Genomic DNA, 22,494 nt, shown 5'->3' on the forward strand with positions numbered 1-22,494 from the left:
CTCAAACATTTATATATTCATCTGCAAGGAAGCGCTATGTTACGTTATTATATTCATGTGGACAGAAGCGCTATGTTTAGAGTGACCAGGCGTCCCCGTTTATTTTCAGTGCGATGTCACTCAAAGGTTTCAATCAGCATGAACGCTTGAGTGAAGGCAAGCGCGCTGTTACATTTGAGTGTGATGTCACTCAAACATTTATATTCATGTGCAAAGAAGCGCTATGTTACGTTATTATATTCATGTGGACAGAAGCGCTAAGTTACATTTGATTGCGATGTCACTCAAAAAGAAGACAAGCGCGATGTTGAACTGCAACTAAAACGCGCACGACAAGCGCGATGATGGAAGGCTGTATGGATGGACGGGTGAAAGGGTGGGTGGATGAATGGATGCATGAAAGGGTGGATGAATGAAGAATGGGTGGATGAATGATGGGTGGATGATAGGGTGGGGGGCTGTATGGATGGACGGATGAAATGGTGGGTGGGTGGATGAATGGATGGATGAAAGGGTGGATGGATGAAGAATGGATGGATGAATGATGGGTGGATGAAAGGGTGGAAGGCCGTATGGATGGAGGGGTGAAATGGTGGGTGAATGAATGGATAGAGGAAAGAGTGGATGAATTAAGAATGGGTGGATGACTGAATGATGGGTGGATGAAAGGGTGGAAGACTGTATGGATGGACGGGTGAAATGGTGGGTGGATAAATGGATGGATGAAAGGGTGGATGAATGAAGAATGGGTAGATGGATGGATGAATGATGGGTGGAGGAAAGGGTGGAAGGCTGTATGGATGGTCGGGTGAAATGGTGGGTGGATGAATGGATAGATAAAAGGGTGGATGAATGAAGAATGGGTGCATGGATGGATGAAAGGGTGGGTGGATGTGTCAAAATGAAGGCTGATGAATACGGGTGGTGGATAAATAATGTGTGGGTGGATGGATGTAGGTGGGAAAAGGTGGGTGGATGAATGATGGGTGGATGAAAGGGTGGAAGGCTGTATGGATGGACGGGGGAAAGGGTGGGTGGGTGGATGAATGGATGGATGAAAGGGTTGATGAATGAAGAATGGATGGATGGATGAATGATGGGTGGATGAAAGGGTGGATGAATGATGGGTGGATGAAAGGGTTGAAGAACTTTTGAGTGACATCGCAAAAAAAGAGACAAGCATGAGTTTGAAATTTGACATTTTCAGGGTGATGTCACTTAGTTTCTATCAACATGAACGTATGAGTGAAGGGAAGCACGCTGTTACATTTGAGTGCGATGTCACTCAAACATTTATATTCATGCGCAAGGAAGCGCTATGTTACGTTATTATATTCATGTGGACAGAAGCGCTATGTTAAATTTCAGTGCGATGTTACTCAAAAGAAAGACAAGCACGATGTTGAAAAAGAAAGACAAGCGTGAGTTTGAAATTTGACATTTTCAGTGCGATGTCACTCAAAGGTTTCTATCAACATGAACGTGTGAGTGAAGGGAAGCGCGCTGTTACATTTGAGTGCGATGTCACTCAAACGTTTATAATCATGTGCAAGGAAGCGCTATGTTACATTTCAGTGCGATGTCAGATGTCACTGAGTGCGATGCCACTCAAACGGTATTATATTCATGTGGACAGAAGCGCTATGTTACATTTGAGTGCGATGTCACTTAAAAGAAAGACAAGCGCGATGTTGAATTTGAGTGCAATGTCACTCAAACGTTGCAACTTTACACGATCATAATAAGTTATAAAAAAAAGCACAGTGCATTTGGACAAGACAAGCGCGATGTCACATGTGTGTCAGAACTCAAACGTGGCTGAATGGATGGATGAAGGTAAACATTTTAATAATGCTGTAATTTCTATTGCACAATGTATTGACAAGAAGTACATTACAAAAAATAAAAAGGGAACAAATATCGTTGTGGTGTACACCGGGGGTGAGGGTGGGGCCGTGGGGGCCAGGGATTACAGGCGGGATCACGCATTCGGACAAAAGAATGCAAAAACTGTGGTAGGACACCACAAATCGCGTTGTAAAGCCGTTCCATTTTGTTGTCTGCTAAGTGAAGTACTTGCCCATAGCAACCAACGCATTTGCGTTGTAACAACATACGATCTAAAAGTAGCCGATGTTGTGGAGCTTACGATGTAATAACCGCGTGGTAAAATGCACGCGATGGAAAGGTGCGCGATCTTTCAACATAGATTCATTCCTGCTGTATCAGTTAATCAAAAATATTTTCTTCAATTTTGTGATATAGATATTTATCATAATAATATTATGTGATTTTGTCACATATAGGTAATGTGAGCGATAAGAAATGGATGTAAGTTTCGGTAGGTATGAGTATGTGCATGTCTGATGATTGTCACGTATGTTACTTATATATTTGATATGTTTTCAATCTTTTCCAATGACATGGTGATATTTCTATCTATGAAAATAAGAGACTTTTCCATTTTTGTATCAACAAGACTGTTTGACTGTGTATCCTTTACTGTGCCCTCCACCCTATTTTATAATTACTTGCCCAAGAACCTTTTTTTATTCACTGGTATTATCCCTGCCTTGGCCTAGTCACCTTGCTGCAGGGGACCCCTTTTTTCCCTAAAATACAATAACTCGCTCATACCATGGACCATAAACATTTGAGGAGTTATCCTTGTTTTGACTTGCATCTCTCTGCTGAACCCCAGTGACCTTGGGTAGACTCATGGCTACCTGTTTGTAAAGTACATTACTTTTGCTTGTTCTCTCTGAGGCACTAATTTTGCTGACGCTGTTTGCTCTATTCATGCTAAGAAAAGTAACACGTTTTGGCAAAGCCGTTTGGTCTGGCTTTAATGTGCTAAAACAGTCAGCATCCCTACATTAGAGCAAGACACACAGGCAAGAGCTTCAGGGCCAGACTGAGAGGGCTATAGTTGTAAATTAGTCCCTCATGCAGTTCAATGCACGTGCTCAAGTGGAGGCGGAAGGATACAATCAGTAGCATAAGGAGAGAGATGAATATTCCATTGGGTGAACTAAGAAATGATTGACAAAGTCTCAATCCAATAGCTGAAAGAGGTTTATTGAAGAAACCCAATAGTTGAAAGGGATGATGCTTTGGCCCACTCTAAGCATATTCTTATCTACAGGTCTGTGTAACAGCTGCACTGTCAAAACTCAGACCTAAAATGAGTGGTCTACATAAACGTGCCTGATTCATAAATCTTTAATCCAAAACTAGTGACATTCTCCTGGAAATTCAGCACTTAACATCTGCGTGGTGAAAGAAAGAGATGCAAAGGGTATCAAGTTATGATCCTAGTACCCACCCACTCCATTGTGGATGCATTGAATGATGTGTGTTTACAAGCATTTGAATGTTGAATTACCATCTGTTGCGTGGCATTCATTGTTTCATGTTGGAGGCAGGAGAACAAAGAAAATGCCAGTTTCATTAGTAAGGTAATAGCAAGGTGATAGCTCGGTTGTGCAGTTCTTTTTTTATACGTCTTTATTGAAATTCTCATTATTCATGAAAAACAACTGTAATGAGATACCAAGTATTCCACAAAGTACTCCATTCTAACATAAGCATAAGTTTTGCAGTCCTGAATGGTTAAGGCGGGTGGACCAATATCAATGTCAACCGACTGACTGCACAGCCCCTTCACAAGCTTCATTATCCCCCAAAACCAGTAGCGGGCAAAATGGCTTGCAGGTGGCAGGGCCGGTGCGGAGGGTGGTGGGCGGGTGTCATGCCGGGGTGGGGGTTAGGGATCAGAATAAAAAAAACAAGCAAGTGACAATGATCCGATGACCTTGACTGACTTTTTCATCTTAAGGCGGTTCTAGTTGTCTGTCTTACAATGCCACCTGCAGGGGTCCACAGACGGCTCACTACTGCTGTTGGGAGAGCTGCAAATACAACCTTGACTCTCGCGGGGGAGGGCGAAAAAAAGACAAAATGCAATTTTGCTTCTGCTGATAAAATGCTTGCAGTATTTTTGCCTGTAGCCCTGCCCCTAGCTCTGTTAAAAGTGTCTCCAGCTCACTCAGGATGTAAATCCTTGGAGGTACTTGTTACCAATTCCAACTGTAAGAAACATTCAGACAGAGTCTAGAGGATGCTAATAATTATAAACCACAAGTCAGTCCATGACAGTATCTTCTAATCAGAAATATCTTTGCCTCTGAGAAGCAGGGCAATCTTCTGTGTGAATAAAACACAACATGTCTACCAACAGTGGTTCAGCCAGCCATCCTCCCAGAAATGGTTTATTTTGCCTCTCGCTGCCTTACAATACCCAATCAGCTAATGGTCACAGCCATGCAGAATGCATCCACCCCATTGTAACCGGACAGTCAACTTTGCCGCTACGTCATTCTTGGCAATTTTGCCGCTTGGTATAGCAGAGACGTTCTGGGAGCATTGACGACACAGGCTGCGTGTACGCACTGAGGTTGCTATCATGGGCCCTCAATGCCATGGAAGGAAGAGCCACATTACAGGGTGTTGGTCTATGGACCTCAGATGATGTCGACCCACAATGGACGGCTTAATTTAGGATGAGGCAGAGAAAGTCCCTACAGACTACAAAGCGTACGCAACATGTTCCTGGTGAGTAAAGTTGTCTCCATTTCTTCATCCACAATCTATTTGAGAATAAATAATGTTGAGGAATGAACAATGGCATCCTGTGCAATTTATGATATGCCAGAATGAATGTACTGAAGTTATATGTTTTATTGGTCCCATAATCTCCTGAATTTAATATTTTTATGTTATGTTTAGCCCTGTAGCCCAACATGAAGATAAACTGAGAAGACACTCAAATGGAACACAGGCTGATGATGGGCAAGGAAGAGGGAGGACAGAAGAGCCAGGAGACGAGGGCAGAGCCAAGCAAAAAAGAAGATGCAGAGGCGGCCAGTGAAAAGGATCCAGAGATGGTCCAGGAAGAGGGACCAGAAACGGACATGGAAGATGCGACTGGGACGAGCAAGGAAGAAGCGCCAGGGTCAGACAAGGAAGAAGGGCCAGGAATAACCAAGGATGGAATGCGAAGGTCCATGCCTGCGTGGAAGCTGCAGCGCCCATTGGAACTCTGGGAATTGCTCAGCAGCCAATTTCTGGAATACCAAGAGTCATGCCCATTTCTTATCCCGGACGAACAACATCGGAGGCTCTGGGCTCTCAACTCTCTCTTCTTAAAGGTCTGTTGTTGCCCTATTTTGTTGCAATGAGAGCTGGATTCTCCTAGATGTTCAAGATGTTTAACAAGGCCATTAGAAACATTAAAGAAAGGTCTGTTATCAGTCTAATAATGCCTTCTACCCTAAAAAGTTATTTTAAAATGTATCTTTTAGGTAGTGTGACTGATGCCCAATCTAAGTATGTCTTCTATTACCACCGTCTTTTTCTGTCCAATATGGTCTTACTTGACTTGTCTAATTCAGCAAAGAACCCTTATTTCACATCTCTCACACCCCAATTTAGTCTTTCTTTGTACTCCTGTATGCTCGCTATTCATCTTTTCTACAACATACATTTGTATTATGCTTCCTTTCTACTCAAATAAGACTCTCATTGTCCATTTTTTTTAGTCCAGTAAGACTTTCCATTGCTCTTCCTTGTCATTCTTTCAAAGTCATAATTTCTGATTCACATCATCCCTGCAAGACCCACATTCGTTTACCCCACCATCTTGAAGTGACCATCCATTGCCCTACCACATCACCCCACTGAAAGTACCTCCATTGTTCTCCTCATCACCGCAACAACAATATTAATTAGTATATTCCCACCTACCACCCCAGCAGACCTTCAGTTGGCTTACCTTAACATTACACCACAACCCCATTGCTGTCTTCTGTTACATCCACCAAGAATTCCTGTCCCTATTTCTTACTAATGTTTTCCCAAGAAGAACCTTATTGCTCCTACGTATCAATCAAATGTGACCATTTTTTACTGTCTCCTTTGAGCCTAATACTTCTCGCTATCGAGCTCACCTAAGGCCATTATACTCTCAGGTATTGTCTCTTGTGGTGATGGAGAAAATACTGGTGTACAGTTGGTGTGGAGTCTTTGTACCCATCGTTAAATGGTATCTGATTGCCATGCTTCAATTGCTTCTCCATTTCTAATTTGGATCGATATGTATAGTGTTCTGATTATGGCGTCCAACATGAAAAACATGCTTGACTTAACTCTTGCTAAAATGGTGCGTACTGTTTTGGCATCCTGAGAACATACCTCATAGGTGCGTACTGTTTTGACACCCTGAGAATATACCTCACACACCGGACCCACGGCTCACCAAACGGGAAACTTCCCTTAGAATAAAACCAGAAGCACCCTGTCCCTTCACAGAGCCTGCAACAGAATGAATGCGTCTTAAGCATGCAATCGTTCTGCACGCAAGTCGTTACAACAACTTGCTTTAGGAGGACGCAGTGGTGGAGTGTTGGTGGAATTAAAGTCCAACATCTTCCCTACTGTTGCACAGACTGGAGTTGGAATAGTAAATTAAACTGTTCCAATATCCAGCATCCCCCTTAAGGCAAGTCGTTAAAACGACCTGCGTGTAGAACAAATGAGTGCTAAAGACACATTCATTCAAATAACGGAGTTCCGAAGGCATGTGAAAAAAGCATGTAGAATTCCATCATGCATTCCACCCAACTGGCTCAGACATCGCAACCAATGTGTTGCCCAATCCCTCACCGAAACCCAAAGAGCGCCCCTGGTTGTCCTTGATTGAAATGCTTGTCACTCTCAGGTCTCATCCTCCTCTTTCACTCTTCTGTCTTTGAGGTGCTAGACTACCCAACTCCAGGACCTGAGAATGAGTGTGTCTACCGTTGTACTCTGTGGTCTTGTTGCAATCCTTCCTCAAAAAGAGATCTCACTGATTGGTCCTGTGCCCTTTCCAAAGGAATTGCCCCATTCCTACTCCAATTTAATTGCTCTTTTTCCCTCCTTTTCATATCTGAGGTCATTTAATTTAGTACACTGCATAGCATACACTGCCTCTCAGGCCTCCACTGTGAAAACTACATGTACATCCTACTGCAGGTAACTCATTCTGAAGACATAAGGATGCTTAAACCTTTCTATGAATTCAAGTCAGAAACATGCATTGATCATGGGAGAGTCCATTTATTTGGGCAAGGTATTAGACCGGGCAGGACCCTGGTTTGGTACTTAGAGCCGACCTACACAATAGCCAAGAAGCTGGCATAGTCAGGCATAGAGAGAAGGTCCCCTCTATGCCAGGTGAAATATTGGAGGCGTTCAAGGGGTTATTATTCAGAGTTATATAACTCCAGGGCCCAAACAGGTGGGACTGCCATTGCTGGTTATCTGGATCCTATTGCTCTGAGCTGGATTGGGGTAATTGTTAATTTTCCATTTACTCTGGAAGAAGACAGGAGAGCAATAATGAGTCTCGCTAGAAAAAAGGCTCCTGCGGTGGGGTGTGGTCAACCTATAGAGTTTGTACAAGGTCTGTATAGATTTGCTTGCCCCCTGGTTACAGGATGCCTATCAGGATGTAGTATCCAAAGGTACCGGCCTTCCTCTATGAGCAAAGCAATGATAACCGTTTTACCAAAACTGGGTAGCAACCTCACTCATTGAATCTCCTATAGGCCATTGTCCTTATTGATAATAGTGAAATATTAGCCAAACTCCTTGTGCAACGTTTGCAACTTTTGATGAAGTTTTTGTTATTACCTGAGAAGTCAGGATTCATTCCTCAATGATCTACAGCCTTTAATTGACTTACCCTCATGGCTATGCTGCATCAAATTGATACACAATGACTGACGGTGGTGGCGGCGCATCTTGATGCCGAAAAGGCGTTTGATGCCTTTGAATGGCCTTTTATGTTTGAAGTCCTACGACATAGGGGGCTGGGCAAGTGGTTTCTACAATATATAGCACATTGCACCAGGATCAGGTTTAATGGCCCATATTCCAAGATTATCAATGTTCTCATGGGTATGCTCATGGCCATTCCCAGCCCCAGTAATTTCTGCAATCTCGATTAAGCGCCTCTCATGTTTCCTATGAGAGCTTCCCACAACGCATGAGATCTACCTCAGTGACAGATCTCTCTTGGTATCTTGATATGTGAATGGCATCATATTTTATGTTCAAAGTCTGAAGGACAATTTAGCTCCAGTTGTTATAGAGGTCGTCAGGTTTGGTGCCACTCAGCCCTACATATTAATTGGAACAAATCCACGGTATTTCCCTTGACTGACATTATGTATGCTACCTCTTCTGGCTGGTGAGTTTACAATGGGGTATACCCTAAGAACTCTATGACCTGGGTCAGTTAAGGTAGGTATATATGCAGTGGTCAGAGTCTATTGATCATAACAAAGAATATATCATAGAAACCTTTGCGAATAATAAATTATGTTTCTTCTGTGCAGTACAAAAACATTTATTCAGATATGTTATCACATGTCATAAAATTAAGATAAAGAAAGACCAAATTACTTCATTAGGTCAAACACACACTGAAGGACATCAATCTCAGTGAAATGAATATGAGAACTTTCTTAGTAAATGCACATATATTGTCTATATAATAACATTTCAACGCGCTCAAAGTGACAAGGAAAAGAGACAGTTAGGTGGGATGGGTGTGGTTGGGTAAAGGTGAGGACTGGGTAAAGGATGTTGTGACGATGTTACAATCACGGTGATATTCAATGCAACCTTTACTGACTAATTTTGTTCATTAGTTCCAACTAGCTCTTTAACATAGGATCTGTATTTATCCATAGGTTGCTTCCTATATTAAGAGAGAAAATGCAATCCGGTCTACGTTTCGACCCCTGGATTAAGGGTTGATTGAAGCCTCATGCTGGGGTCTTCTTCAGGACTTTAAGGTGCAGGAGCGCCTATAAGTGATACAATGTTAAAATTGGAATGTATCAAAACTGAAGTGTAGAGCACAGTTGTACTGCAACTCATCGACTAAAAAGCGGAATTTCGTACTTATTGTTGGGCCATCAAGTGGCCGTTACAGTTGGACCATCATCGGTTCCTCTGTGGCTGAAAGTGACCTAAGAGGTTTTTTTAAAAAAAATTGTGGGTTTAGGTATCGGGTTGATTATGTAACCCTATCTGATTTATGCTCGGGGGAATAATAAAAGGGGCACTTACTGGGACATCTGGGGCTTTCCAATTGGTCAGTGTATTATTTTCATATCCGTCTCATCACTTCTCCAAATTCGTAAGTTAATCTTTTAGTCCACTTGTTTACTGGAGGTTAAAAAGACAAAGGTTCGTTTTGTGAGAGCGAGTCCTAGTGTAATAGAAGTACCTGATTCTAAGCTGGTTAAATCAGCAGGAATGTAAATGACGCTTGCAAAGCAGCCAAAGTTTAAGACCTGTGAAAGGGCTTATTGTAAAACAATCGTAAAAGTCCTAGTAAACCCAAGGGTCCCGGAATTGGCATCTAATCGGGTGATTAAATAAAGCCTCCATAGGACATTACGCCGAGCAAGTCATGGCCGGTTGTATCTAAAAATGCTTTGGGCGTGTAGAATTCCCATTAGATAAAAGTGATTGCCGCTTACCATCAGGGCCGCATCGGAGCGAGTACTTTCATCAGCGCTGCCGGGCCGCAAGTGATCGAGCCGCGAGGTGCAGGCGCTGAATACTTCCTGGAGGCTCGCCCCATTCGGCCAATCAAATGCGGACAGCCACATCTCCGTTAGGGAGTGTGTGCAAAGTTACGTCGGGAGCCTGCTAGACTCCCAGGGTCTGAGTTGGGAAATCAGTTTGCAGTCAAAATCAAAATTCAGGCGTTTTCGGAGCAAGAACGGCATATTAGGGGAAGTACTTGGTGTATCTAAAATGGATTGTAACAATCAAATGTTCATTGCATAATCATTAGTGTAAGATGAAAAATGAGTGCTATACATTGGATGATTAGATGAACTCAGTTTGTTATACATACAAAAAACTGTGTTAATTATTACATGGCATACCTATATGTGTTCAATTCAGTACTATACATACACCGAAGAGATCTGTATTGATACATTTATAGACCATAAATTAGTCACAGTTAATTAGAGACATTTGAGAAAAGGTGGCATCCTTCTTATTCAGCCCATTTTGTACAGAGTCAAATAGCTGCATCCATTTACATTCTCTTAGGTTCATTATGGAGTTCAGATCACCGCCCCTGGGTCCCAGTGTGATTCTTTCAATGACCACCCATTTGAGAGATTCAGGTGTATGGGTCTTTGCCAGAAAGTGGTCTACTAGGGGCGCCCCCGTCGTTTGGCATCTTATTCTACTACAGTGTTGCAGTATTCTGTTTTTAATTTTCTGCTTGGTTTGGCCTATATAGATCAGACCGCATGGGCAGAAAATAGCGTAGATCACTCCATTACTATTGCAGTTTGTTAGTGTTTTCAAATTGATAGTAATATTGTTATGCGTAATAGCCTTTGTTTCTATGCAAAGTGTACAGGCCTTACAGCTGCTGCATTTGTAATTACCAACTATAGTAGGTAGATTCCACATTGTTTGTATGGTTGGAGCCGGTGGGGTGTCCAGCATAGAATGGACCACAAGGTCTCTGATGCTTTTAGCTTTTTTAAAAGCATGTATTGGAGGGACTGGTGCTTCAATCACATCTGATATGATGCTCCAATGTTTGTTGATTATTTTGCGTATCTCGTTGCTCTTGCTGCAATATGTGGTGACACAAATCATCCTGTCTTCCGGGAGTTTTCGGTTTCTTGGTACAAGCAGGGTTTCCCTGTCGCTGAACCATGCCCTTTTGCGTGCTCTTTTGACCAGTCTTTTGGGGTATCCTCTTTCCACCAACCGGCAGATAAGCTCGTCAGATTCAGCAAAATAGTCATCTTTCATGGTGCAGTTCCTCCGAATGCGGAGGAACTGCCCAAAGGGTAGATTATCCCGTAGGGCCCGGGTATGGTGGCTTGTGTACCTAAGCAGAGTGTTCCTCTCGGTGGGTTTCCTATACAAGGTGGTATATAACAATCCCTCTCGTTCTTTGAAGCTAATGTCCAAAAAGTCAATAGATTCATTACTGCAGTGGATAGTGAATTTAATATCCTCTGATTGTGTATTTAGCCATTGGGTGAATGTTTCAAGTTCTTGTTTATGTCCAGTCCAGATCATAAGGATGTCATCTATATATCTGTGGTACTCCGATATGTTATTGACAAAGGGGTTGTTTGGTGAAAGGATATGGTGCTGTTCATAATCACTCATATATAGGATCGCCAGGTCTGGGGCAAAGGCAGCCCCCATGGCCACTCCCTTGCTTTGCATGAAAAATTTGTTCTGGAATATGAAAAAGGTCTTAGTCATTGCGATCTCCAGTAGATCGATCAAAAAATCAGTGGGTACCTCAGCTGGTTGAGGTCTTGAAGCTAAAGCTCTACGTATTGTTGTTAATGCCGGTCCCTGAGGAATATTCGTGTATAGCGACACGATATCCATGGTTACAAGTAATTGATTGTTTTTGTTGAATGGTTTTTGATCCACTAGGTTGATAACCTGCATGGTGTCCCTCAGGTAGGTGGGTGTTGCCTCAGCCAGGGGTTTGAGGAAAATGTCTACATATTTACAAAGAGGCTCCAGAAGGGAGCCGCATCCGGATATAATTGGTCTTCCCGGTGGTTTTGTTGGGTTCTTGTGGACCTTGGGTAGAACATAGATCGTGGGAATGCGTGGTTGGTCCACGTTCAGATATGTGTATTCTTTATCTGTGAGGAAGCCCGCCTCTTTCCCTTTTTGTGTAATACCATTGATCAAGTTTCTGATTTCTGAGGTTGGGTTCTTCGCTATCAGCCGATAGCTAACACCGTCATTCAGCTGGGAGTGGATTTCTTTTTTGTAGTCATTGACGTCCATAATGACTATTGCTCCTCCCTTATCCGCTGGCTTGATTACCAAAGTTTTGTTCTTCTTTAGACCATCCAAGGCGGCCCGTTCATTTTTGGTGATGTTGTGCTTCACATAACGTTTAGTGCTGCATACCTTAAGCACATCCTTTAATACCAAGCTCTCGTAGGTCAAAATCCGATGGTTGACCATGGCAGTCTGGGGAGTGAAGGTGGAGGGTGGTCGCAGATTGGTAAATGCTCTGGTTGTGCTCGGGGTTTTATGTAGGAAGAAGTTCCTTAGCCGGACCTTCCGGAAGAATTTGGTCAATTCCGTCTTGATATTGAATACATTCGCATGGGATGTAGGTACGAATGACAGGCCATTACTTAGGACCCGAATTTCATCCTGTGTGAGCGTTTGATTTGATAGATTCATAATTGGACTTTCTCTGCTCACCAACGGTACGTTTTTCTCCTGGTATTGATCTCTCCGTGGTTGTCCTGTTGGAAACGTACTTGTTTGTTGCTGTACACTTGCTGCCTCGAGTCGTCCCAATTCTGTGGGTTGTGACCTCTGGTCGGACGTCTGTTCCATCCCCCACCCCTGCCACGGGGGGGGGTCTCCAAGTGCTGTCCTCTAAAAAAGGCTGTTGCCTGCTCTGAGGATCTTGTGGGGGTTGGTACCATTGGTCTTGATTCTGGTAGTTGCTGCTAGTTCCAGCTCCTTCGTTGTCACTACCCCCACTGTATGAGGAGTCGGAGAAGTTAGTGTATCTTCTACCTCCTCGTTGGCCGCCCCTGTATCCTCCTCTCCCTCTGTAGAAGAAACGGCCCTGGTTGTCTTGTTTAAAGTAGTCCTCAGCCAGGTATGGGTATGTTTTCTTTTTATTATAGTCCTGAATGTCTTTGGCCAATTTTTCAAGTTTTTTGTTCTGTGATTCAACGTCGAAGTCCTTGAGGGTTTTGTTAAGGCGTTCGAGCGTTTCCTTCGCACTTGCGAATGCTGAGTGGCTGGCAATTTCCGCTTTAAGATCAGTTATCTCCTTCGTCAGTTGTTCTACCTGGTCCCGTGCGGTCTCCACCCCCAGGACCATCCAGTGGCGAGAACAATTGTTCACCACAAAACTAAACCCCTCCTTAAATTTAGGGTTGTCTACGAATATTGCTGGTTCATTGCGAACTTGCAGACCTGTGGGTATTACATTCGCTCTGAGGTAGCCAGTTAGGAGATGACCATGCAGTTTGGTGAGGACAAGTTTTTTCTCTAGGCGTTCTAATTTGTTGATTTTTTCATTGAGTGAGAAGTCAACTGAGGTGGTATTAGTTGAGAGGAAAGCAGACGCAATTTCGCCCCCAATGAGATCTCTGATGTGGTCTTCACTATAAGAGAGGGTCTCCGACTCAAACATGGTAAAAACCCTCAATGCAATCCTTCTGCGTAAATGCAAGTATGTTTAAAAAAGAAATGAAAAGAACCCTCGCAAGACAGCTCTTGCACATAGAATAGTGAGTTTACAATGGGGTATACCCTAAGAACTCTATGACCTGTGTCAGTTAAGGTAGGTATATATGCAGTGGTCAGAGTCTATTGATCATAACAAAGAATATATCATAGAAACCTTTGCGAATAATAAATTATGTTTCTTCTGTGCAGTACAAAAACATTTATTCAGATATGTTATCACATGTCATAAAATTAAGATAAAGAAAGACCAAATTACTTCATTAGGTCAAACACACACTGAAGGACATCAATCTCAGTGAAATGAATATGAGAACTTTCTTAGTAAATGCACATATATTGTCTATATAATAACATTTCAACGCGCTGAAAGTGACAAGGAAAAGAGACAGTTAGGTGGGATGGGTGTGGTTGGGTAAAGGTGAGGACTGGGTAAAGGATGTTGTGACGATGTTACAATCACGGTGATATTCAATGCAACCTTTACTGACTAATTTTGTTCATTAGTTCCAACTAGCTCTTTAACATAGGATCTGTATTTATCCATAGGTTGCTTCCTATATTAAGAGAGAAAATGCAATCCGGTCTACGTTTCGACCCCTGGATTATGGGTTGATTGAAGCCTCATGCTGGGGTCTTCTTCAGGACTTTAAGGTGCAGGAGCACCTAAAAGTGATACAATGTTAACATTGGAATGTATCAAAACTGAAGTGTAGAGCACAGTTGTACTGCAACTCATCGACTAAAAAGCGGAATTTCTTACTTATTGTTGGGCCATCCAGTGGCCGTTACAGTTGGACCATCATCGGTTCCTCTGTGGCTGAAAGTGACCTAAGAGGTTTTTTTAAAAAAAATTGTGGGTTTAGGTATCGGGTTGATTATGTAACCCTATCTGATTTATGCTCGGGGGAATAATAAAAGGGGCACTTACTGGGACATCTGGGGCTTTCCAATTGGTCGGTGTATTATTTTCATATCCGTCTCATCACTTCTCCAAATTCGCAAGTTAATCTTTTAGTCCACTTGTTTACTGGAGGTTAAAAAGACAAAGGTTCGTTTTGTGAGAGCGAGTCCTAGTGTAATAGAAGGACCTGATTCTAAGCTGGTTAAATCAGCAGGAATGTAAATGACGCTTGCAAAGCAGCCAAAGTTTAAGACTTGTGAAAGGGCTTATTGTAAAACAATCGTAAAAGTCCTAGTAAACCCAAGGGTCCCGGAATTGGCATCTAATCGGGTGATTAAATAAAACCTCCATAGGACATTACGCCGAGCAAGTCATGGCCGGTTGTATCTAAAAATGCTTTGGGCATGTAGAATTCCCATTAGATAAAAGTGATTGCCGCTTACCATCAGGGCCGCATCGGAGCGAGTACTTTCATCAGCGCTGCCGGGCCGCGAGTGATCGAGCCACGAGGTGCAGGCGCTGAATACTTCCTGGAGGCTCGCCCCATTCGGCCAATCAAATGCGGACAGCCACATCTCCGTTAGGGAGTGTGTGCAAAGTTACGTCGGGAGCCTGCTAGACTCCCAGGGTCTGAGTTGGGAAATCAGTTTGCAGTCAAAATCAAAATTCAGGCGTTTTCGGAGCAATAACGGCATATTAGGGGAAGTACTTGGTGTATCTAAAATGGATTGTAACAATCAAATGTTCATTGCATAATCATTAGTGCAAGATGAAAAATGAGTGCTATACATTGGATGATTAGATGAACTCAGTTTGTTATACATACAAAAAACTGTGTTAATTATTACATGGCATACCTATATGTGTTCAATTCAGTACTATACATACACCGAAGAGATCTGTATTGATACATTTATAGACCATAAATTAGTCACAGTTAATTAGAGCCATTTGAGAAAAGGTGGCATCCATCTCATTCAGCCCATTTTGTACAGAGTCAAATAGCTGCATCCATTTACATTCTCTTAGGTTCATTATGGAGTTCAGATCACCGCCCCTGAGTCCCAGTGTGATTCTTTCAATGACCACCCATTTGAGAGATTCAGGTGTATGGGTCTTTGCCAGAAAGTGGTCTACTTCCATCGTTTGGCATTTTATTCTACTACAGTGTTGCAGTATCCTGTTTTTAATTTTCTGCTTGGTTTGGCCTATATAGATCAGACCGCATGGGCAGAAAATAGCGTAGATCACTCCATTACTATTGCAGTTTGTTAGTGTTTTCAAATTGATGGTAATATTGTTATGCGTAATAGCATTTGTTTCTATGCAAAGTGTACAGGCCTTACAGCTGCTGCATTTGTAATTACCAACTATAGTAGGTAGATTCCACATTGTTTGTATGGTTGGAGCCGGTGGGGTGTCCAGCATAGAATGGACCACAAGGTCTCTGATGCTTTTAGCTTTTTTAAAAGCATGTATTGGAGGGTCTGTTGCTTCAATCACATCTGATATGATGCTCCAATGTTTGTTGATTATTTTGCGTATCTCGTTGCTCTTGCTGCAATATGCGGTGACACAAATCATCCTGTCTTCCGGGAGTTTTCGGTTTCTTGGTACAAGCAGGGTTTCCCTGTCGCTGAACCATGCCCTTTTGCGTGCTCTTTTGACCAGTCTTTTGGGGTATCCTCTTTCCACCAACCGGCAGATAAGCTCGTCAGATTCAGCAAAATAGTCATCTTTCATGGTGCAGTTCCTCCGAATGCGGAGGAACTGCCCAAAGGGTAGATTATCCCGTAAGGCCCGGGTATGGTGGCTTGTGTACCTAAGCAGAGTGTTCCTCTCGGTGGGTTTCCTATACAAGGTGGTATATAACAATCCCTCTCGTTCTTTGATGCTAATGTCCAAAAAGTCAATAGATTCATTACTGCAGTGGATAGTGAATTTAATATCCTCTGATTGTGTATTTAGCCATTGGGTGAATGTTTCAAGTTCTTGTTTATGTCCAGTCCAGATCATAAGGATGTCATCTATATATCTGTGGTACTCCGATATGTTATTGACAAAGGGGTTGTTTGGTGAAAGGATATGGTGCTGTTCATAATCACTCATATATAGGATCGCCAGGTCTGGGGCAAAGGCAGCCCCCATGGCCACTCCCTTGCTTTGCATGAAAAATTTGTTCTGGAATATGAAAAAGTTCTTAGTCATTGCGATCTCCAGTAGATCGATCAAAAAATCAGTGGGTACCTCAGCTGGTTGAGGTCTTGAAGCTAAAGCTCTATGTATTGTTGTTAATGCCGGTCCCTGAGGAATATTCGTGTATAGCGACACGATATCCATGGTTACAAGTAATTGATTGTTTTTGTTGAATGGTTTTTGATCCACTAGGTTGATAACCTGCATGGTGTCCCTCAGGTAGGTGGGTGTTGCCTCAGCCAGGGGTTTGAGGAAAATGTCTACATATTTACAAAGAGGCTCCAGAAGGGAGCCGCATCCGGATATAATTGGTCTTCCCGGTGGTTTTGTTGGGTTCTTGTGGACCTTGGGTAGAACATAGATCGTGGGAATGCGTGGTTGGTCCACGTTCAGATATGTGTATTCTTTATCTGTGAGGAAGCCCGCCTCTTTCCCTTTTTGTGTAATACCATTGATCAAGTTTCTGATTTCGGAGGTTGGGTTCTTTGCTATCAGCCGATAGCTAACACCGTCATTCAGCTGGGAGTGGATTTCTTTTTTGTAGTCATTGACGTCCATAATGACTATTGCTCCTCCCTTATCCGCTGGCTTGATTACCAAAGTTTTGTTCTTCTTCAGACCATCCAAGGCGGCCCGTTCATTTTTGGTGATGTTGTGCTTCACATAACGTTTAGTGCTGCATACCTTAAGCACATCCTTTAATACCAAGCTCTCGTAGGTCAAAATCCGATGGTTGACCATGGCAGTCTGGGGAGTGAAGGTGGAGGGTGGTCGCAGATTGGTAAATGCTCTGGTTGTGCTCGGGGTTTTATGTAGGAAGAAGTTCCTTAGCCGGACCTTCCGGAAGAATTTGGTCAATTCCGTCTTGATATTGAATACATTCGCATGGGATGTAGGTACGAATGACAGGCCTTTACTTAGGACCCGAATTTCATCCTGTGTGAGCGTTTGATTCGATAGATTCATAATTGGACTTTCTCTGCTCACCAACGGTACGTTTTTTTCCTGGTATTGATCTCTCCGTGGTTGTCCTGTTGGAAACGTACTTGTTTGTTGCTGTACCCTTGCTGCCTCGAGTCGTCCCAATTCTGTGGGTTGTGACCTCTGGTCGGGCGTCTGTTCCATCCCCCACCCCTGCCACGGGGGGTCTCCAAGTGCTGTCCTCTAAAAAAGGCTGTTGCCTGGTCTGAGGATCTTGTGGGGGTTAGTACCATTGGTCTTGGTTCTGGTAGTTGCTGCTAGTTCGAGCGTTTCCTTCGCACTTGCGAATGCTGAGTGGCTGGCAATTTCCGCTTTAAGATCAGTTATCTCCTTCGTCAGTTGTTCTACCTGGTCCCGTGCGGTCTCCACCCCCAGGACCATCCAGTGGCGAGAACAATTGTTCGCCACAAAACTAAACCCCTCCTTAAATTTAGGTTTGTCTACGAATATTGCTGGTTCATTGCGAACTTGCAGACCTGTGGGTATTACATTCGCTCTGAGGTAGCCAGTTAGGAGATGACCATGCAGTTTGGTGCGGACAAGTTTTTTCTCTAGGCGTTCTAATTTGTTGATTTTTTCATTGAGTGAGAAGTCAACTGAGGTGGTATTAGTTGAGAGGAAAGCAGACCCAATTTCGCCCCCAATGAGATCTCTAATGTGGTCTTCACTATAAGAGAGGGTCTCCGACTCAAACATGGTAAAAACCCTCAATGCAATCCTTCTGCGTAAATGCAAGTATGTTTAAAAAAGAAATTAAAAGAACCCTCGCAAGACAGCTCTTGCACATAGAGTAGTGAGTTTACAATGGGGTATACCCTAAGAACTCTATGACCTGGGTCAGTTAAGGTAGGTATATATGCAGTGGTCAGAGTCTATTGATCATAACAAAGAATATATCATAGAAACCTTTGCGAATAATAAATTATGTTTCTTCTGTGCAGTACAAAAACATTTATTCAGATATGTTATCACATGTCATAAAATTAAGATAAAGAAAGACCAAATTACTTCATTAGGTCAAACACACACTGAAGGATCTCAATCTCAGTGAAATGAATATGAGAACTTTCTTAGTAAATGCACATATATTGTCTATATAATAACATTTCAACGCGCTCAAAGTGACAAGGAAAAGAGACAGTTAGGTGGGATGGGTGTGGTTGGGTAAAGGTGAGGACTGGGTAAAGGATGTTGTGACGATGTTACAATCACGGTGATATTCAATGCAACCTTTACTGACTAATTTTGTTCATTAGTTCCAACTAGCTCTTTAACATAGGATCTGTATTTATCCATAGGTTGCTTCCTATATTAAGAGAGAAAATGCAATCCGGTCTACGTTTCGACCCCTGGATTAAGGGTTGATTGAAGCCTCATGCTGGGGTCTTCTTCAGGACTTTAAGGTGCAGGAGCGCCTATAAGTGATACAATGTTAAAATTGGAATGTATCAAAACTGAAGTGTAGAGCACAGTTGTACTGCAACTCATCGACTAAAAAGCGGAATTTCGTACTTATTGTTGGGCCATCCAGTGGCCGTTACAGTTGGACCATCATCGGTTCCTCTGTGGCTGAAAGTGACCTAAGAGGTTTTTTTAAAAAAAATTGTGGGTTTAGGTATCGGGTTGATTATGTAACCCTATCTGATTTATGCTCGGGGGAATAATAAAAGGGGCACTTACTGGGACATCTTGGGCTTTCCAATTGGTCGGTGTATTATTTTCATATCCGTCTCATCACTTCTCCAAATTCGTAAGTTAATCTTTTAGTCCACTTGTTTACTGGAGGTTAAAAAGACAAAGGTTCGTTTTGTGAGAGCGAGTCCTAGTGTAATAGAAGGACCTGATTCTAAGCTGGTTAAATCAGCAGGAATGTAAATGACGCTTGCAAAGCAGCCAAAGTTTAAGACTTGTGAAAGGGCTTATTGTAAAACAATCGTAAAAGTCCTAGTAAACCCAAGGGTCCCGGAATTGGCATCTAATCGGGTGATTAAATAAAGCCTCCATAGGACAATACGCCGAGCAAGTCATGGCCGGTTGTATCTAAAAATGCTTTGGGCATGTAGAATTCCTATTAGATAAAAGTGATTGCCGCTTACCATCAGGGCCGCATCGGAGCGAGTACTTTCATCAGCGCTGCCGGGCCGCGAGTGATCGAGCCGCGAGGTGCAGGCGCTGAATACTTCCTGGAGGCTCGCCCCATTCGGCCAATCAAATGCGGACAGCCACATCTCCGTTAGGGAGTGTGTGCAAAGTTACGTCGGGAGCCTGCTAGACTCCCAGGGTCTGAGTTGGGAAATCAGTTTGCAGTCAAAATCAAAATTCAGGCGTTTTCGGAGCAAGAACGGCATATTAGGGGAAGTACTTGGTGTATCTAAAATGGATTGTAACAATCAAATGTTCATTGCATAATCATTAGTGCAAGATGAAAAATGAGTGCTATACATTGGATGATTAGATTAACTCAGTTTGTTATACATACAAAAAACGGTGTTAATTATTACATGGTATACCTATATGTGTTCAATTCAGTACTATACATACACCGAAAAGATCTGTATTGATACATTTATAGACCATAAATTAGTCACAGTTAATTAGAGCCATTTCAGAAAAGGTGGCATCCATCTCATTCAGCCCATTTTGTACAGAGTCAAATAGCTGCATCCATTTACATTCTCTTAGGTTCATTATGGAGTTCAGATCACCGCCCCTGAGTCCCAGTGTGATTCTTTCAATGACCACCCATTTGAGAGATTCAGGTGTATGGGTCTTTGCCAGAAAGTGGTCTACTAGGGGCGCCCCCATCGTTTGTCATCTTATTCTACTACAGTGTTGCAGTATCCTGTTTTTAATTTTCTGCTTGGTTTGGCCTATATAGATCAGACCGCATGGGCAGAAAATAGCGTAGATCACTCCATTACTATTGCAGTTTGTTAGTGTTTTCAAATTGATGGTAATATTGTTATGCGTAATAGCCTTTGTTTCTATGCAAAGTGTACAGGCCTTACAGCTGCTGCATTTGTAATTACCAACTATAGTAGGTAGATTCCACATTGTTTGTATGGTTGGAGCCGGTGGGGTGTCCAGCATAGAATGGACCACAAGGTCTCTGATGCTTTTAGCTTTTTTAAAAGCATGTATTGGAGGGTCTGGTGCTTCAATCACATCTGATATGATGCTCCAATGTTTGTTGATTATTTTGCGTATCTCGTTGCTCTTGCTGCAATATGTGGTGACACAAATCATCCTGTCTTCCGGGAGTTTTCGGTTTCTTGGTACAAGCAGGGTTTCCCTGTCGCTGAACCATGCCCTTTTGCGTGCTCTTTTGACCAGTCTTTTGGGGTATCCTCTTTCCACCAACCGGCAGATAAGCTCATCAGATTCAGCAAAATAGTCATCTTTCATGGTGCAGTTCCTCCGAATGCGGAGGAATATAGGATCGCCAGGTCTGGGGCAAAGGCAGCCCCCATGGCCACTCCCTTGCTTTGCATGAAAATTTTGTTCTGGAATATGAAAAAGTTCTTAGTCATTGCGATCTCCAGTAGATCGATCAAAAAATCAGTGGGTACCTCAGCTGGTTGAGGTCTTGAAGCTAAAGCTAGAGGGATTGTTATATACCACCTTGTATAGGAAACCCACCGAGAGGAACACTCTGCTTAGGTACACAAACCACCATACCCGGGCCCTACGGGATAATCTACCCTTTGGGCAGTTCCTCCGCATTCGGAGGAACTGCACCATGAAAGATGACTATTTTGCTGAATCTGAGGAGCTTATCTGCCGGTTGGTGGAAAGAGGATACCCCAAAAGACTGGTCAAAAGAGCACGCAAAAGGGCATGGTTCAGCGACAGGGAAACCCTTCTTGTACCAAGAAACCGAAAACTCCCGGAAGACAGGATGATTTGTGTCACCACATATTGCAGCAAGAGCAACGAGATACGCAAAATAATCAACAAACATTGGAGCATCATATCAGATGTGATTGAAGCACCAGACCCTCCAATACATGCTTTTAAAAAAGCTAAAAGCATCAGAGACCTTGTGGTCCATTCTATGCTGGACACCCCACCGGCTCCAACCATACAAACAATGTGGAATCTACCTACTATAGTTGGTAATTACAAATGCAGCAGCTGTAAGGCCTGTACACTTTGCATAGAAACAAAGTCTATTACGCATAACAATATTACCATCAATTTGAAAACACTAACAAACTGCAATAGTAATGGAGTGATCTACGCTATTTTCTGCCCATGCGGTCTGATCTATATAGGCCAAACCAAGCAGAAAATTAAAAACAGGATACTGCAACACTGTAGTAGAATAATATGCCAAACGATGGGGGCGCCCCTAGTAGACCACTTTCTGGCAAAGACCCATACACCTGAATCTCTCAAATGGGTGGTCATTGAAAGAATCACACTGGGACCCAGGGGCGGTGATCTGAACTCCATAATGAACCTAAGAGAATGTAAATGGATGCAGCTATTTGACTCTGTACAAAATGGGCTGAATGAGATGGATGCCACCTTTTCTCAAATGGCTCTAATTAACTGTGACTAATTTATGGTCTATAAATGTATCAATACAGATCTCTTCGGTGTATGTATAGTACTGAATTGAACACATATAGGTATGCCATGTAATAATTAACACAGTTTTTTGTATGTATAACAAACTGAGTTCATCTAATCATCCAATGTATAACACTCATTTTTCATCTTGCACTAATGATTATGCAATGAATATTTGATTGTTACAATCCATTTTAGATACACCAAGTACTTCCCCTAATATGCCGTTCTTGCTCCGAAAACGCCTGAATTTTGATTTTGACTGCAAACTGATTTCCCAACTCAGACCCTGGGAGTCTAGCAGGCTCCCGACGTAACTTTGCACACACTCCCTAACGGAGATGTGGCTGTCCGCATTTGATTGGCCGAATGGGGCGAGCCTCCAGGAAGTATTCAGCGCCTGCACCTCGCGGCTCGATCACTCGCGGCCAGGCAGCGCTGATGAAAGTACTCGCTCCGATGCGGCCCTGATGGTAAGCGGCAATCAC

The 22,494-nt window shown here is 42.8% G+C and overlaps 1 protein-coding gene across 2 annotated transcripts in view; it reads left to right on the top strand.

The window, feature by feature from the left end:
* The window catches only part of WDFY4 (WDFY family member 4), a 1,018,342-nt gene that overhangs the window by 145,139 nt on the left and 850,709 nt on the right, over positions 1-22,494 (top strand). For both annotated transcript variants that reach the window (XM_078642707.1, XM_078642708.1), the window contains one exon: positions 4,789-5,210. In XM_078642707.1, the coding sequence (XP_078498833.1) occupies positions 4,830-5,210 (381 nt within the window). In that variant the 5' untranslated portion in view covers positions 4,789-4,829. The remainder of the gene's footprint in view (positions 1-4,788; positions 5,211-22,494) is intronic.

This window comes from Lissotriton helveticus, chromosome 5_1, assembly GCF_964261635.1.
Source record: "Lissotriton helveticus chromosome 5_1, aLisHel1.1, whole genome shotgun sequence".
In the NCBI taxonomy this organism is placed as follows: domain Eukaryota; kingdom Metazoa; phylum Chordata; class Amphibia; order Caudata; family Salamandridae; genus Lissotriton; species Lissotriton helveticus.